Here is a 17,954-nt window from a genome sequence, read left to right as displayed (position 1 = left end):
ATTGCTGTAACCGGTTTCTACTGAAAATCCTTTTCAACTGGAAAAACAAAGGGTTAAAATGGTGTTTTGGAATTTGTAACAAAATCCAAGGCAATTCTCTAGGTAACTGATTTCTCAAAGTTAGCTAGCTTACTATTCACTCTCTTATGCTCTCTCAGAAGTTTTCTACATAAATCAGTTCAGCAGAAGGCTAACACTGACTTTAGGTTTTTCTTACCCATCTCAACACTCCCCTCAATAAGGGAGGAACAGAGTAAGTCTGAAGCTGGAAAAGTTCTGAAGGTTCACACTCAGTGACAAAGGAATTGACTTCACTTCTGTACTCTACCGGACAAACAAAGTATTGGTACTTTGCTAAAAAGTAGGCAGCCTGAAAAACAAAACAAACACCTATGAAATGTCAAATGTCATCACAAAAGCCTAGCTTTACTTTCGTGTCACAAAGACTCAAGTTAGAACATCTGCACTTTTTTACATGTCAATCCCTGCTACCGACTTAAATTCAAACAAGCATTTTCAGACATACTATGAGCAAGGGACTATGTGATACTACTCTGAAAACCACATGGAAACAAATAACAATGAACCACAATTAATTGTGTTTCAGAGTCTGGGTGCGGAGAAGAGTTGAATATCATTAGACCATATGAGTATGATAAGAGTTTACAGTCTGTGTTCTATATGTGTACAAGTTGTCTCCCTCAGTAAATGTCAGCTCCTTGAGGATAGGGAGCATTTCCTTTTGTATCACCAGCACAGGGCCCGGCACCCAGCAGATGCCTTATACATAAGTGACTGACCAGTTTAAATCAAAAGGGGGGGGAAACAAGAAAATCATTTGGTTCACATTGTCTCTATTGTAAACTCTGTAGGTTTGGGGTAAAGTATGAAAACTGTGAACAGGGATTACAGATTGGCTTCATGAGAAAGTAGCCTCTCTAAGCACAAAACAAGAAGAGGATGATCTAAATCACTAGAACAGCTTCAAGATCAGATTGCATTTACATCCATCCACAACCCCACAAGGTGACTGGCCAAAAGTTTATATACTTGCTACTCTGAAGATTATGATTAACTACCGACAATTATTAAGATCTTATTTTCCAATGGTATAAATCAAAGAAAATTTCTGTGTTCTCAGCTCCAAATAAATTTCAATTAATTATCCCCTTTTTATTCTTGCCACTTATGAAACCAGAAGAGATTTACTTGGTTGGCATTATTATAAAAAAGGACCCTACTGCATAGTTTATTTGGTGAAATGTACCCCTTCTTCTGTTCCATTGCCATTTCTTCCACTCATCTCACATATCTTAAGCAAAACTTGGCCGGGGGTGGGGGGGAGGGGAAGAGAAGGAGCTTTATTTTAAAAACACAAATGGGATTTAAAATCCCACTCATATCCTTCCAAGTCTCATCCTTGTGAACACCTTCCTTTAAACTAGAAACAAAATAGACTCTTCAGGGGCTGTGAGAATTCTTAAATAAGCACTGGTCTTCTCTCAGACAAAGGTTAAGAGATCTTAAAACAAAAGCTACTATCTTCAAGCATGAATATTAAATTATCAGCTACTGAAAAGTCTCAGATCTGCTGCTCCCAACTTTATTTCTGTAACTTCGTTGATTGTTATAGTATACATAACCATAAGTCAACTGGTCATCATATTAAGAAGAGACACAAATATTTCTGTCTTACCTGCATTTAGGACAATATACACAGCTTTTACCTGCACTCAAACTTTTGTTTTTTATTCAGATATGGTACACAGAGTAGTACTGAAATTTGATAGCTTCATCAGTATTTTCTACTTCCATCTGTTCTGATTCAGAACAGATGGACAAACGTACTATATGTTACAAAATTATGAAAGAATGTCAAGGCAACAAAAATTCTGGAAATACTCACAATGAATCCAAAAACAACTGTAGAAAAGAATCCTCCAATGAATCCTTCCCAAGTCTTTTTAGGAGATAGCTAACAGAGGTCCCCCACACCAAACAAGCAAACAAAAAAGAAGGTAAGATAAATTACTAAACAGACATTTAAAAGATACATATTCTGTTCCAAGGCCCTTAGCGACCAGAAAATCTGTCATCTTATCTCCACCTGGCTTCATCATTCAAATTCCTCTGGTAATCCCACCTACTTAAAATGGTCCACTCCCCTAATTGACTGCACTTTTATCCAATTTCTTTCATAAAATATTCAAATAAATATTGCTTTATATGTATTATGTTCCTATAACATTTTCATGTTCTTGAACTCTGACCTCCTTAATAAAAGGAGCCAGGTCCTATATTAATACATTTCTTACAGTGATAGATAACATACACCCAATATATGTATCACATGTGATATGACCACTCAAACAACATGGAATATTATTCAACATACTGAATTTTGGGGATTTTTTTTTCCTGAATTGTTTTAAAGCTGGGTTTTTAACACCAAAATTTCCTAAAAGGACAAAATACTTTCTTAGCTGTAGAAATACATTTTCTCTAAAGAGTCTTAATGTAGCAGGCCAATTTGGGGAATTTCATGCCCAACATTCAATAAATCATACTATGCTCTCAATTCTTTGGTAATCTAAGTAAGCTCCATCCAAAATGGATAATTCTAAATACTAAAGTTACACTTTTATAATAAAGGGGGAAAATACATTTACTTTGCAATCAAAGTCCTAATGATATAGATAGATGGCATATGTGCTTTGTTTTGTGGAGAATATAAAGTTGAATAAGCATCATCCTTTCCTCTGATGGCCTCACCATTCAGTAGGGAAAAGAAGACATGTATATACATACATATAATAATAATATGAAGTTCAAAATAGAATGACATTACTTTTAAAAAAGTGGCACAGGGAGGATTTTCATAAAGATCGATCAGTCAGTCAGTCAAGGAACATTTAGTATTTATTATGTTCCAGAAACTGGAGTAAGTTCCAGAAATAAAGGGTAAAAACACTGTCCTTGTCCTTAGAAGGCTCATATCCTAACAGAGGACATAAAGTATAAAAATAGTTACAAAGAACATAAATATAGAATAGATAGAAGGGAATGTTAGAGGGTAAAGTCCTAGTAACTAGAGAGAACATTCTAAGGGAATAAGTCTGAGGAGTAGGGAGTAGTTCAGTTTGGCCACAACATAAAGGGGAGTAGGTCAGCTTTCTGAGGGCAGGCCGGTACTCTCAGTATTTGTGTATTTATTGTGTAGCACATATTGGGTGTTTAATAAATGTCAACTGAATGAATAATTTGCATCTTTCAAGAGATAAGTCAGCTAGGGCAATCTTATACTTAGGTCCACTAATATATTCATCAGATAATACAAGGCAATTAACACTAAGCATCAGTGTTGTACATCATAGCTATATTTTAAAATGTTTTTACCCCATGCATTCTATTTCTTCTCAGTCTTAAGCCAGTGCCAAGTCTCCTAATAACGTGATTATGTCACAAAATATATTTCTTTTGTTTTATACAATTTTGCCTTGGAAGGTCCCAATTAGTTATTCACATTGACTGCCAGATCAAGGAGATTCAAGAAGAATACTTTTTCATGTGATTCAAAGGTGCAAGGACCCTACACAGCTCTGCCAAACAATTACACAAAAGTCATTTTCTGTAATAGGAAGAGATGGGAGAGACCTGAGGAGAAATGGATAAGGATAATGCAGAATTTCCTGGAGATTATATAAACCCAATGCTCCCACTTCCTATACACCCGATGAATTCTTAACTACTTCCAAACTGACTTTCTTCCCCAAGCAATTCTCAGAAACTACTCTCCCAAATGCCAACAAGGTCAACTTATTTGTCAAATCCAAAGGCTTCCCTTCCATCCCAACCTGCTTCTGTTTTTCATATTCCTTAATCTTTCTGAGGGCAGCTAGCTACATGACTCAGTGGGTAGAGCTCTGGTCCTGGAGTCTGGAATGAGTTCAAATCTAGCCTCAGACACTTATTACCTGTGTGACACTGGGCAAATCACTAACCCTATTTGCCTCAGTTTCCTCAATTGTAAAATGAGCTAGAGAAGGAAATGGCAAACCACTTCTTTGCCAAGAAAATCCCAAATAAAGTCATGAAGAGTCCATGGCTGAAACAACACTCTGTCTGAAGCACTGATACTATTGGTCTGTATCCGTTCTTCTCAGAAAACCCATAATATTTTGGTTCTCTTCCTAATGCCTTCCAGTGTCCTTTGTCAAAGGCGATCAAGAAAGGAGGTCACCTCACTCTGCAAAGTTTCAACTATTAAAAACCTTCAATGCAAAAAGTTACTCATCTTTGTCATTAGCCCTGACCATTCTCTAAGCTTTAGATCTACGACTCCTCCATGAAATCTCTACAAAATGTTCCATCAGCGTAACAAACGTAACCTATCAGATAGGAACTTGTAATCATGCTCTCAACCAACTGCTTTTCCTCCTAAATTTTTCTTTTTCTGTTGTTGTTGTGGCCATTCAAACTCTCACATTTAAAACTGGGGATTGTCCTTTAAGTCTTCCTTTTCCTTTCCCTCATGACACCTTGTTACCGTCCAATCTCAGAGCATCTCTTTCTCTGTCCTTTTCTCTCCAGTCCTACTGAGACTGTACTAGTAAAGCCCCCATTGGCATCCATGCTTGCCCAAACCTCTTCTCACTGTCACTCTCTTCCCCTCACCCCCAAATGCTTCCTGCACAGACATGCCAGAATAATTTTTCTTCCATACAAACCTGGGCATGTCACTCAAAGCCCAGCATTATTGAATACTACCCCTTCCAAGTACTCTTAGGTTGTGATGGCTTCTGAGCCAAGAGCTCCCTGCCTCCCCACCCCGCACCCTCCCTCCATGAGCTCCCTTCCAATAGTTTTTATGTCTATAGACATATGAAATTTTGTTGCATTTAAAACTTTCTATCACATTTTAAGTTTGGAGTTTTGTTGTTGTTTTTTCATTTTTGTTTTTGTTTTTGTTTTTTTTAGTGAGGCAATTGGGGTTAAGTGACTTGCCCAGGGTCACACAGCTAGTAAGTGTTAAGTGTCTGAGGCCGGATTTGAACTCAGGTACTCCTGACTCCAAGGTCGGTGCTCTATCCACTGCACCACCTAGCCACCCCTGTTTTTTCTTTTTTAAAAATATGTACAGTAACTGCCTGGCCATGTTTTTACATTACCTTAATTAAAGGAGTTCTCCCAAAGAAGAATCCAAAAAGGTAAGCTGTAATATCATTGCAGATAACACTTGAGATTGGAACAAGAAACCTTAAAAAGAATCAGCAGAAAACAAAACAAAACAGGTGACTTGGTCAAATGCTTCCACCAAAATATGACTCAAAACCAATGATAACAACAAAGAGATTTACATGCCCGTTTAGAGCACTGGGAAATCAGCAGCACTGGGCCAATTGGATAGGTGTCGATTAACTTTTCTAACAAAGCAATTTAAACATGACCTGAAATTAAGTATTAAAATCTTTTTAATATAAAATCTCTTTAATATGAAAATCTATCATAACCTAGGCTACATTTAAATGCCAAAGTCATGAGGATCAAAGTTATAATACAGAGAAATCAAGTCACGGATAAAATGGGGGGGGGGGGAATCTATGGCCTATATAAAAGATAGGTTGAAAAATCCATGCTACATTATGAATAGTTTTCTTTTGAAGAGACTGTAGTGAGGGTAAGACTGCTAATTCCCTTAAGCTTTGCCAACAGAGCTCAGACTGCCAAGCTGCACAAACGGACTAAAGCTGTTAAGGCCAAGACTGCTAAAGTACATCAAGGTTCATAACCAAGTTGTCTGCAGGGCAATGAGTTTTCTTGGCTCCAAGATTCTTCAAGATCATCTAAAGCACAAAGGGGTCTCTCCACTATCACAGCGGAAAGAGTGAGCATCGAAGCAGAAGTATAATTTTTAAATCTTTTAGGTCTCACATTAGCTAGCTTAGCTAATTCTACATCTGTGAACCTGACTGATTACTTAAATAACTTGGTAACTTCAATAAGTACTACATTTAAAATTTTGAAAAACTCATCATAGGTTTTATTCTAATTTTATTGATTCAATTAGAATTTATTTTTGCAAAATTGGTTTTAAATTAAGGCTTTCTTAAGTTAATTTAATATTTCTCAGTTAAAATTTCACACCTATAAACTATTTTTATATGAATTTTAAAATTCACTGAGATAGGATTTTTGAATATTTTCCCCATGCCTAATTATAATCAATATTTACAAAATGCTCTGTAACTTAACCACAAATGAAAATTTATTTTCATCATCCTATATTTTTAACAAATCTGTTACAGATTGTGACCCATTAAATCAGAACTCCAGAATTCCAGTCTGACATTAAAGAATACATACCATATATACATGATTGAACATACACAAATATTCAATCTAAAGAAAAAGCCAGTCTTTCACAGTTCATCACACATGGCCAAATGTTTTGCAAAGGAACTCCAGCTTTCCACATTAAGCTTGCATTGCATGAAGTGATAAGGTATTTGGGGAAAAAATGCAGTGTTACCGTTTACATCTTTGACACTAAGGATCCATGATTTTGTCAGTATGAATTCTCACTAAAGCAAGTAACAACCCTTCAACATCATCTTAGGCACAAAAGAAATTGCTATGGCCCTTCTACCTTGTGATCAAGTTTTGTTAGATAGGCCATCAGATAGGCAAGCTGTTAGTCAACATATCCATACACAAAGACTTTCTTGTCATGGTAGTATCTGCCATAGTTTATTCTGTTGGCATTTCCTTGAAGAACCACAGGGTCTCCCTTCCACCATTAGAATTTTAAAGGAGGTCTATTGCTTTTCATCATAAGAAAATCTAGCTCATTTTTTGTTGTCCTTTGGAGAACTTTCCAAGTTTAATTAGGGTATGAATATGAAGGTTAAATAAAAAGGTCCTTAAAAAGGCACTGTAATATTAATTAGAAGCACAGCCATTAAGAATTTGGTCCTTCACTGTCAAATACTCAAATAAAAATACATTTTAATTAAATATTAGCAATCTGAAATGACTAAGATTTTAAATGTTAAAGTGTTTGATAAACCACTGGAAAGCAATTTATTCTTGGTCCCCTTACCATATCATGCCTTCGAACAGATTTTGGATGACAAGATGAGACTGAGTTACAGTTATCAGCAAAGTGACATGAGTCCATGCGAACTGTTAATAGTGCAACAAGATAACAATTAGTGAATGCTACACAGGTCAAGACACCTAAAGCTGAGGGAATAATGAGAAAATGCTTTAAGCACATTCAAATTTATGAATTTTAGTAGTTAATGTACTTATGCAGTATAACACAACTCTGCTGTATATTTGTTTTCTGCAAAGCCAAAAAAGTACTTTTTAATCATGGGATTTAAAAGCATCTGAACTTAAAAAAAAAAACCAACTTATGAGCAAATGGTAGATACTGTGATATACTGTATAAATACATATCTGAATTAGAAGGTTAAACTTGGAATGAGGAATTTATGAGGTTATTGTGGCCATAATAACAGTGTGAGCTATTATGTGGTACTATTTGTGAGCTAATAATTAATTTAGATAGCATTTTGAGAACTTATATTCCTGGCATATTCATAGGCTTAAAACGGCTTTCCTTTTCCACAGGTAATTTTTGAATGTCAAAAACTTCAGCTGGCCCTAAAGTTTAAAACTTCTCTGTGAAACAAACATTGAAAATTATCTCTAAATGTAACTGGAAAATAATAAAATATTCATACGGGAAAAAAAATTTCTCTGTGGACTTGACTGCTGATTATTGAAGTTTGTTGCTTCTCTGAAGTACTAGAATTCTTCCCTCTTCTGGCATTTCAATGACCTTTGGCACTTTTACTTGAAGGTAGTTAAGTGAAAGGGAAGTTACCACCCAATAGAACAAATGATTTTGACTTTACCTAGTTAAGAAAACAATATACTTTACTATAATACAGCTTTGGTATGTCTTGAATTTTCATTTATTCACAATACACCTGCTTCCTGGGTTAGTTATCTTTTTTTCCTTTTTTTGGTTCAGTGATTTTTTCTGGAGGCAACAGAGTGCCTGTGAAGTTAAAAAGTACTTAGTGGAATATAGCAATGACCACTGGGTAACGTAGCTGGATCATGTGATCATAGATTTAGAGACTATCTAGTCCTCAGAAGACTGAAGCTCGGAAGTGCAGTGACTTGCCCAAGGTTACACTAGCGTTAAGCATAAAAGGTATTAACTATAAAGTTTACAAGACTTCTGAATTAGGTATAAAAGGCTTCTGGCTGCAGATCTGGTTCTCTTTTCTATTGTACCATGTAATAGGAAAACTAAAGGGAGGAAATGTATTCAAAATTTGATCTTGAAAATGTACATTTTTTTTTTGGCAGGGCAATGAGGGTTAAGTGACTTGCCCAGGGTCACCCAGCTAGTAAATGCCAAGTGTCTGAAGCCAGATTTGAACTCAGGTCCTCCTGAATCCAGAGCCAGTGCTTTATCCACTGAGCCACCTAGCTGCCCCCAAAATGTACATTCTTTAAAAGTGCACATATTCACAAAATCAAATATTCTATTTCCATGTTAAATAACTTTAGCTTCGTAATTTTAAAAGTAAATTAGGGGGCAGCTAGGTGATGCAGTAGATAGAGCACTGGCTCTGGATTCAGGAGGACCTGAGTTCAAATCCGCCTCAAACACTTATCACTTACTAGCTGTGTGACCCTGGGCAAGTCACTTAACCCCAACTGCCCTGCAAAAAAAAAAAAAAAAAAAAAAAGGAAATCAGTTCAGAATACATGTAGCTTAAAGGTACATAAAACTGAGACTTATGTACACTAATATGAGTGCAGAATGGAACACTGGGAAGAGCACTGACCCTGAAGTCAGAAGACTATTACAAATACAATTTGTATGACCTTCCATCACTTATATTTCCTGAACCTCAATTTCCCCATCTGTAAAATGAGTAGGTTGAATTAGAGGGCCTTTGAGGGCCCTTGTAAGCTCTAAATCTATGAACATATGATGGTATTTTAATATTGTGGGAACTCCATGCACTGATGTAGAGTAATATAACTCAGTAGATAAGTCTTAGAGAATTTCCTAAAGGTAGAGAGGCTAAGTGATTCACCCATGGTCACACAGTTAGCAAGCGTCAAAGACACAGGTTCAGGGATGAAGGTTCTAAATCCATCTTACTGACTCCAAGTTCAGTACTTTATCTACCCTGCCACATTACTTCTGATAGGATTGGAAACCTATATTCTAGAAAGGTTTATTGCTCTGGTAACAAACTGTACTACTGATAAACACTCTCTACTATCCTCTAAATACTTCATGTAAAAATAATATCTCCTAGAGAAGGATGGGATAAACTTTTCTCAACTTTGACTAAAGGGTTATAGAAGTAAACTCTTTAAAGTTATGAATAAAAATATCTACTCATTTTAAAGAACAAAATAACATTTTAAAAAACTATGTTTTTTTAAAACTCCCAAATCAAAGGGCTTTAAACTTCAGTTTCTTATCTCATAATGGATATTTCATTTTTGAAGATTAAATTTGAGTTCAAAAGGGCCTCTTCTAATTTCAATTATTAGCCCTTATACTGAAAGGTGTATGTACCTGCTCGAAACCCCATAATTTCAAATGTTCAAGAGTATAGCTAGGAAAATTGTAAAGTATTGATTTCTGTAACAAATCAGTGACCACGAAGATGGTAATACACACCATGTAAAACTGAAGACGATAATGTTTCTTCACTAAGCTGAGTACAAACATGCAGAAACCTGTACAATAAAGAACAAAAAAATGAAATATGCAGTTTTCTATCATCTACATGTATACAATTCACAGAACTTAAATAGGCAGGAATTCCGGTTATGAAAATGAACCTTTATTATATCTATCTAAATTGCATTCATCTTGTGACATTTCTTCTACCTGTATCTTGTCCTACTCTTGGCTTTCAGAATCATGCACAAATAGAACTTAAACATTAAAAGGCACTGGAGAAGCCCTGTGATCCGGTCTACCGCCTCCCCAGGAATCCCATCAAGGGGCGCTACCTAAAGAGCAGCAGCACTGGGACTCGGGCCGCTGTTGTCAGTCTCAGTTTGGTTATTCAGGCCTGCCTGTGTGCCTCTGGGCTGGGGGCTTTCTGAGCCCTAGTTTCTTCACCTATAAAAGGACCAGCTCAGACTCTTCCAGCTTTAAATCCTCTAATCCAACTAAATGGTCAGTCATCTAGACTTTGTGCTTAAGTCCTGCCTCCTGAACTAGACGGGTTATTTGAAAGGGCAGTGAATGCTTCTTCTTAACCCTCCCAGAGACTACTACAGAATGAGTGCTGAGTAAATCCATTAAATGACTTTAATAAGTAAAACCCCATTTATGTGTAAATGTGGCAGTACTTTTTATTATTCAATCAAATGCATCCTGCTTCATGAATTTATTAAGGCTTTTAAATGCAAACGCATACAACTTTAAAAACTAATCTCCTTTAAGACATCATGGTTCCTTGCCTCATCCTGTTGTCAGGGGGCAAAGTAAAAAAGCTCCTTGAATCCTTTGTTTCTCAAAGAAACAATCTTGATAAAAAGCAAAATTATAGTAGCTTGCATATTTCTTAGAATACATGAGCAAATACTGTATTTTTAAACAGCTGACTATGATTGAAAAAAGCAGCTTATCAATGAAGTTTATCTTGGATATAATAAATTTCTATTTGCTGAAACCATGGAAGGCAATGTATTAAACTTTTTGTTGTGGCATTAACCAAGAATGAGAACTTAAATTCTGCTAAAAAGGAAATTTGCAAAAATTTGCAACAAATGGATGCTGACAAAGCATGTTTATTTAAAACTGAATTTCATTTAAAAGTGAAAGTCAGCTTAATATTCTATTACCTCATGAAGATGGAAATGTACTTATGGATTAGCAAATTTTCACTCAAACAAAATTAATTCATTCTCGTTTTTAGCTTACATATGCACCAGGTCCCCAGGCTATTCTCCCTGTAACTGCTCTTAACCTCCCACAAAAAAGACTCAGTAACAGCCACCTTCAATTAGTCTATAATTGGAAACCCTTACATCAGAGGAACAGAGAATGAGAAATATTGTATAGTTATATATTCATTAATATACTAATTATATATTCACACGGGGCCTTTGTCACACTGCCTTCATCTGATATCTAACCCTCCTAATACGGCATACAATTAAGTTGAATAAAAATATGGTTTGCTTAATATGAAGTCAGCATCTCCAAATAAAATGTACACAAATAATTTCAGAAATAAAGTTGGGATAGCATTTAAAAAAAAAATCTGCCTGCCTAATGTACTGAATTTAAGGTATTCAAAATAATTTTATAGCCACCTTTCTTATTTCAGTTTTGCCTATTTTCCATCAAACAGATTTATCTTGCTGTTCAAGGAACTTCTTTTTCTTAAACTATTTTGATTCATTGCTTTTGATTTGGTTACATAACAAACACATTTAATAGTTAAAACAAAACAAAACAGGTTTACCATTAAGTGTAAGCAGGTTTTGTATTGGCACAGAAACAATGAGAAATAGCAGAATAAAAAACAAAGCATAAAGGCAACTTTCAATTAGAGAATGCATTTTTCATTTTCTGTTTCATTTTTCTCTCTGTATCATCCCAGCACCTAACACACAGTAGCTACTCAAAAACATGTGGAATGGCCCTGAACATGAACATGAAACCTTTCTCTTAGACAAAAAACATCTAGTCACTAGGATGACTCCCTTTGGCTTAGAGATGAGGAAACTCTGGGCCTGAGAGACTGAAAGGACTGTAATTAAGAACATCTTGAAGCAAATTTTTGCATCTAATTATAGGCCTGGTCCTTCTCAATGAATGAGATGGATCCAGTTTACACAGCCTTGGGTCTAGTACTCTACTTCTAGAACATGAGGTCTCTTCTATTCCAAAACATATTACTAGCTCAGAGGCTGACTTATCCAAGCCAGCTGTGTGTGAAGAATCATTGATCTCCCTTAAGCCCATCTTGGGTCCTTCTTTGCACACACAGAGGGAAACAGTGCTGCTCAGAAAAGTCTCTATCAAGGACTTCCTTCTTAATAGAATAGAATGTTAGAATTTGAAAGGACTTTTGTCCGATCCTTATTTTACAGAAAAGGAAATTGAGACCCAAAGGTATCACCCAACTAAGACACAGTCAGTGGAAGTAGCAGGCAGAGCTGGGACTCAATTTTACTCTTTGTTTCTTCCTTAAATCAAGTACTAACATATAGCTACTTTGTAGATTCTAGTAAGGGTAGAGTGCTGTGACAACAGATATTGTAAGGGCATATAATTAGTTGATTTATTATGGTTAGAAAGTTTTTCTTCCTGTAGCAAAACCACAAGATTGAAAAAAAGTTAATAAAAATACTAAAAATCTTATAAAAACCAGAGGATTTTCATAAAACAAAATACTACGTAAAATGAATTATATATATAGTATATATTATTCATAAATATACAATACATTCCCCATATTTATTGAAGGGTTTGCTTTCTCTATTTGCTTCTATTACTAATTAATTTCTACTAATGACCAAAGATTTTTTAAGATATTTAAGTTGTATTGATGACTGAAGCAATCAGGATTTTATTGTGCCATTTTAATAAGTAATAATTTTGACATATTCAATCAGTTATATACATTTCAATTCAGGATTTAACTGAAGACCATTAGTGAGTTCTTTTGATTTTTTATGGTTCATACATTTTAGTAATTGATCTGCATAATCCTTGATCCAAGAGCACAACAGAAAAAATGGACCTGAATGAATTAGACTTCCAAGCATTCTTGATGAAAATTCAAGAGCTGAAGAGGAACACAGGTGTCAAGGGAAACAAAGAAAGGTAAATACAAGTAAGCATTCAGAAGGGACTATACAAGGGTTCCCCCAGAACACCAATCTTTTCAGGGGTCTGGAGGGAGTTAAATAAGGCAGAGGCCCTGGGAATGGTTTCATTATATTCTTTTTTTTTTTTTTTTGGTAAGGCAATTGGGGTTAAGTGACTTGCCCAGGGTCACAGAGCTAGAAAGCCTGTAAAGTGTCTGAGGTTGGATTTGAACTCAGGTCTTCCTGAATACAGGGCCGGTGCTCTATTCACTATGCCACCTAGCCGCCCCAGTTTCATTACATTCTGATGACCATCAAAGAAGGAAGCAAAAGGAGAGAAAAATGAATACATTAAGGAAGAAAAGGGGAGAAAGAGTGAACCCTCTTCTCTCCTTGTATGCTATGAGTTGATCTCATCAGCTTCCATGGATCGAGCTCTAAGCTGATGCATCTCCCAAGACCTATATTAGCATGAAAAACTGAAATCCTTATCTTTCTCCCCAAACCCTCTTTGATTAAGGGTATGGCGACCGTCCATGTCACCCAGGCTCTCAATATGATGCCACTCTTGCTTGACTTGTCACCCGCTGCCAGAGCAAGTCTTGCTGATTTCACCTGCATATGTCCTCTTTTCTCCTCTGGGGAAGGCATTCAGCACCTCAGACCTAGACAATCACAACAGCCACCCACTGCAGTCTATCCTCCGCTCAGCTGTCACAGGGTTCTTCCTAAAAAGCAAATCTGACAGTATCTCACACTCTTCCCCCACCTTATTTCCATAAGAAAGAAGCCTTTTGTGACTTCCCTTTCATGCCAGGGCCTTCCTTCCCTCTGTTGCTCCTCTACAATTGATCTCCTCTATCTATTTTGTTCGTACATAGTAGGATGCATGTTGTCTTCCCTATTATATTGCAAGGTCCTTCAAAGCAGGTTCTACCTTTGTCCCTCCAGAACCCAGCACAATGCCTGCAACAGAATGTACCTGATAAATGCTTATTGACTAGGGAAACTTATAGAATTAGGGTGAAGTAGAAGATGATACAAATTAGGAAAAGGGGGCAGGGGGGAAGGAAGCGAGCAATACATATCTCATCTGAACTGGTCAAAGGAGAGCAGAACACACACACATGCAGAGATACACACCTGATGAACACATACACACAGAGCTGTTCAACTCAACAGGGAAATAGGAGGGAATAGGTAGAGGGAGCTGGCTGGGGGGTAGAGAACTGTAGATTCAGGGAGAGATGAATAAAAAACAAACAAGAAGCTAACCTTAAAACTCACCCACTAAACAGAAGTGGATGTTTCAAGTGAACTCAAAAAACTGCATTACCAAGCGTGATCTCAGACAGGACAAAAAACGTACCACAACACATATTTCTAGGCCAAGGATGGCACCTTTAAAAAAAGTCCATGTTCATGAGAGGCATAAACCACTCAGAAACAAATGCAGAAAAGCAGAAATGTAAAAAACATCAATGACTACAATGACATAAAAATTTTATTCAATAAAAGGCCATGGAATGGGGCAGCTAGATGGTGCAGTGGTTAAAGCACTGGCCCTGGATTCAGGAGTACCTGAGTTCAAATCTGGCCTCAGACACTTGACACTTACTAGCTGTGTGACCCTGGGCAAGTCACTTAACCCCCATTGCCCCGCAAAAAAAAAAAGGCCATGGAAGAAAGAATTTAAAATTAATACAACACAAAAGAATTGGTAGGTCAAAGAACAAATCATAAAAGAGATAATTTCATTTAAAAATGCCAGTGAGAATCTATGAAAATTTTGGTCATGGAGCCAGGGTGATCTTTGGGGAAAAGTTGCATTTCCTCTAAGGAAAAACTGCCTTTCCTCTAAATATCTTTAGTGACAAAGCAGACCAATGAGTTGGGCATTCATCGAAACAAACCTAAAAATGTACATAAATATAAGTACTAAGAATCTAATAAGAGTAAAAAAATTGAAAGCACCTGAAAGTTAAAGTGAAAAAGACAACAAACAACAGAAAAAAACTAGGAACTGTTTTTTCCTTCAAAGACCCATAAAATAGATAAAGCATTAGCTACTTTGTTTTGTTTTGTTTTATTTTAAGGGGGAAACAAAATTAGCAGAATAACAGTGAAAAAGAACTAATAACGAAGAGAGAAGCAAATTACAAACTAATGTATACATGACTGTTGCAATAGATGTAAAACAAGCATTTGATACAGTACTGTATCCATTTCTGTTAAAAACCTCAGACAAGTAGGAGTAAATCGTATTATTTTAATATGTTAATATCTATTAAAACCAAGCAGGTGAAATATGTTATGTGGATACACTAGAAGCCTTTCAAACAAAAGCAGGTATAAAGCAAGAATGGACATTACACTTCATTTAAATATAGGACTAAAAAGTGCTAGCTATAGTAATAAGACAAGAAAAAATTAAAATAGACAAGCATATCTTTAGTCAGAAACAGAATGTCACTTTTTAGATATTATTTACTTAGAAAATCAGAGAATCAGGGGCAGCTAGGTGGCGCAGTGGATAGAGCACTGGCCCTGGATTCAGGAAGATCTGAGTTCAAATGCAGACTCAGACACTTGACACTTACTAGCTGTGTGACCTTGGGCAAGTCACTTAACCCTCATTGCCCAACCAAAAACCAAAACAAAACAAAAACAAAAAAATAAAAAATCATAGAATCAATTAAATTAACTGAAATAACTTCACTAAAGCTGTAGGTTACACAATAAAACCCATAAATCATTAGTTTATGTGTATGTTACCAATAAAAATCTACTAGGAAGAGATAAAGTAATCTCATTCAAAGTAACTACAGAATATATAAAATACTTGGTCTACCTCCTAAAACAAGGATAAAAAGTATATAAATACAAATACAGAATACTTTATGGGAATACAGAACTAAGTAACTATAGAAATATTAATTGTACATGGGTAGGCTGAGCTGATATGAAAATTATAATATTACCTAAATTGATTTACTTAGTACCATACCAAATTCCCAAAATATTAATTTATATAACATTTAGGAAAAAACAATAATGAAATTCATTTGGAAAAGGTCAAAAATATCAAAGGAAATAACTTTTAAAAAAAAGTGGGACTAGCTATACCAGATTTTAAACTATATTGCAAAGTAGTAAGCATCAAAATGATTTGGTAATGGTTAATAATTGAGAAGTCAATTCCTGGAACAGATTATGTATGCAAAATACTGTAGCAAATGAACTTTGTAGCTTAGGTTTGGGGTTTTTTTTAAGAAAATAATTTTTATTATAAAGGATTGACTCGACACATTAGGCATCCTCTATTACTGCAACTTCAAAATAATGGGGGTGGGGGGTGAAGCAGAAAGAATGGACCAATACACCGATTCAGACATGCTCCTTTTCACCTTCCACCTGTTTTCTCCTTTCCTCCAGGCCAGAGCTTGCCAATATCCTATCCATTTCTAAAAAGGGTGGGGATAAGGATCAGTGCAGTTTGGACTACAGGACTTTCTGCCCTCTATCCCTTAAGCTCTGGAGCACCACTGACATCCATCACTTCTAGTGGCTTCCTTTCTAGTGGACACTTGGGGTTTCCTCTCTCTCAGTGGGCATCTTAGTTTGAGATGGAACTATAAGCATCATCTCTGGTGGAGGGGCCACTCTCTTCCTTAAGGTGGCCTTGATGTAGACGACAAAGGCAAGCCAGCTCTCAGTTGGCTGCTGCTAATTGTACCCTGGATACCAGGAGATGCCTGCAACTAGGGAAGGAGCCATTGGGGTACAGCCCACAGCTCCAATGGAGTTGCTGAAATCTGTATCCTGTGATTGTACCAGTGGGATGTGGTAACTGAGTAAACTCTAAAATCCATGAGGAGCTTCTGATCCCGGCAGATGGGGCAAGGGTTCCCAGCAACTTTCTTTCTTTGAATGCATATCTTACAGGCTCACTCTGGTGGGATGCCCCCTTTGTGGTTGCGTCGATAGTCAGCCCAGACTGGACTGGAGCCATAGAGACTCAGGTATTCTGGGAAGAGGAAGGGCATAGTTTAGTGTTTAATAAGCTTGAAGACCCACAGCTACTGAAGTTAAGACCTTATTTTTTAATTCCTTGGAAAACTGGAAAATGGTCTGGTAGACCTAAGTCTAATGACATAGGTTAATATCTTATACCATATGCCAAGAGAAAGATCTCAATGGATGCATACCCTAAATATAAATGGTCATATAATAAACACCCAGAATAAAAAAAAGAAATTACATTTCAGATACAAGGATAGGAGACCAAACAAAGAATAGATATGATGATAAAATGGACAATTCTGATTACATAGATTTGCACAAATCCAATTCAGCTAAAACTAGAGGGCAAATAGGTAACTGTATAAAAAATTTCAGCAAGGTTCTCTGATAAAGATCTCACTTCTAAGATATATGAGGAACTGATTCAAATGTTTAAGAGCCATTTCTCAATAGACAACAGATATGAATATAAATATATGAATATAAATGGGCTCTCAAAAGATGAAATCAAAGTTACTGATCCTCATGATAAGTAACTAGATACTGGAAGATCACCATCAGTTGTGGAATTGTTGAACAGATTATGACGTGCATGTATTAGACCAGCACTGTGCCAGAAGAAATGATGTAAAGGACTGTTTCAGAGAAACCTGGGAAGATCTGTATAAACTGATACAGAGTGAAGCCAGCAGATCCAGGAGAGCAAAACTATAAAAATCAACACAAGGACCAGCCAAGATCCCAGGAGACTAAAGGTGGTGCAGGTGTGGTTGAGTGTGCTTCATTCTCAAGGAAGACCAAAATGACACCACTATGTTGGGGTCAAGCTACATACAGGGTGTCTGACTGGCTGATCATCAGATCAATACAAGCTCAGAAAGCTCTGTCCTATGTCTGACACAACACAAATAGTCCACATGAACATTTGCAGGGGAGATGTCTTTAAGTTTATGCATCTCACATGTCTTTTGAGCTACTTCAATTATGCTTTTCTCATACAGCTTTCGGGCCTTCTTTGATCTGGGCATGCTATGCCGGCAATCCTTTGCCAG

General features: G+C 36.4%; 1 protein-coding gene across 1 annotated transcript in view; it reads right to left on the bottom strand.

Moving 5' to 3' along the window:
• Window positions 1-17,954, bottom strand: part of CDS1 (CDP-diacylglycerol synthase 1) — an 89,515-nt gene that overhangs the window by 11,343 nt on the left and 60,218 nt on the right. Inside the window, exons 6-10 of the mRNA XM_043971057.1 lie at window positions 9,725-9,783; window positions 7,100-7,182; window positions 5,169-5,256; window positions 1,907-1,975; window positions 218-370 (exon numbers count right to left, since the gene is read on the bottom strand). Of these exons, the coding sequence (XP_043826992.1) occupies window positions 218-370; window positions 1,907-1,975; window positions 5,169-5,256; window positions 7,100-7,182; window positions 9,725-9,783 (452 nt within the window). The remainder of the gene's footprint in view (window positions 1-217; window positions 371-1,906; window positions 1,976-5,168; window positions 5,257-7,099; window positions 7,183-9,724; window positions 9,784-17,954) is intronic.

Source organism: Dromiciops gliroides, chromosome 6 (genome assembly GCF_019393635.1).
Source record: "Dromiciops gliroides isolate mDroGli1 chromosome 6, mDroGli1.pri, whole genome shotgun sequence".
Taxonomy (NCBI): Eukaryota; Metazoa; Chordata; class Mammalia; order Microbiotheria; family Microbiotheriidae; genus Dromiciops; species Dromiciops gliroides.
The sequence above is the reverse complement of the archived record's forward strand: the minus strand, read 5'-3'. Positions and strand labels throughout refer to the sequence as shown.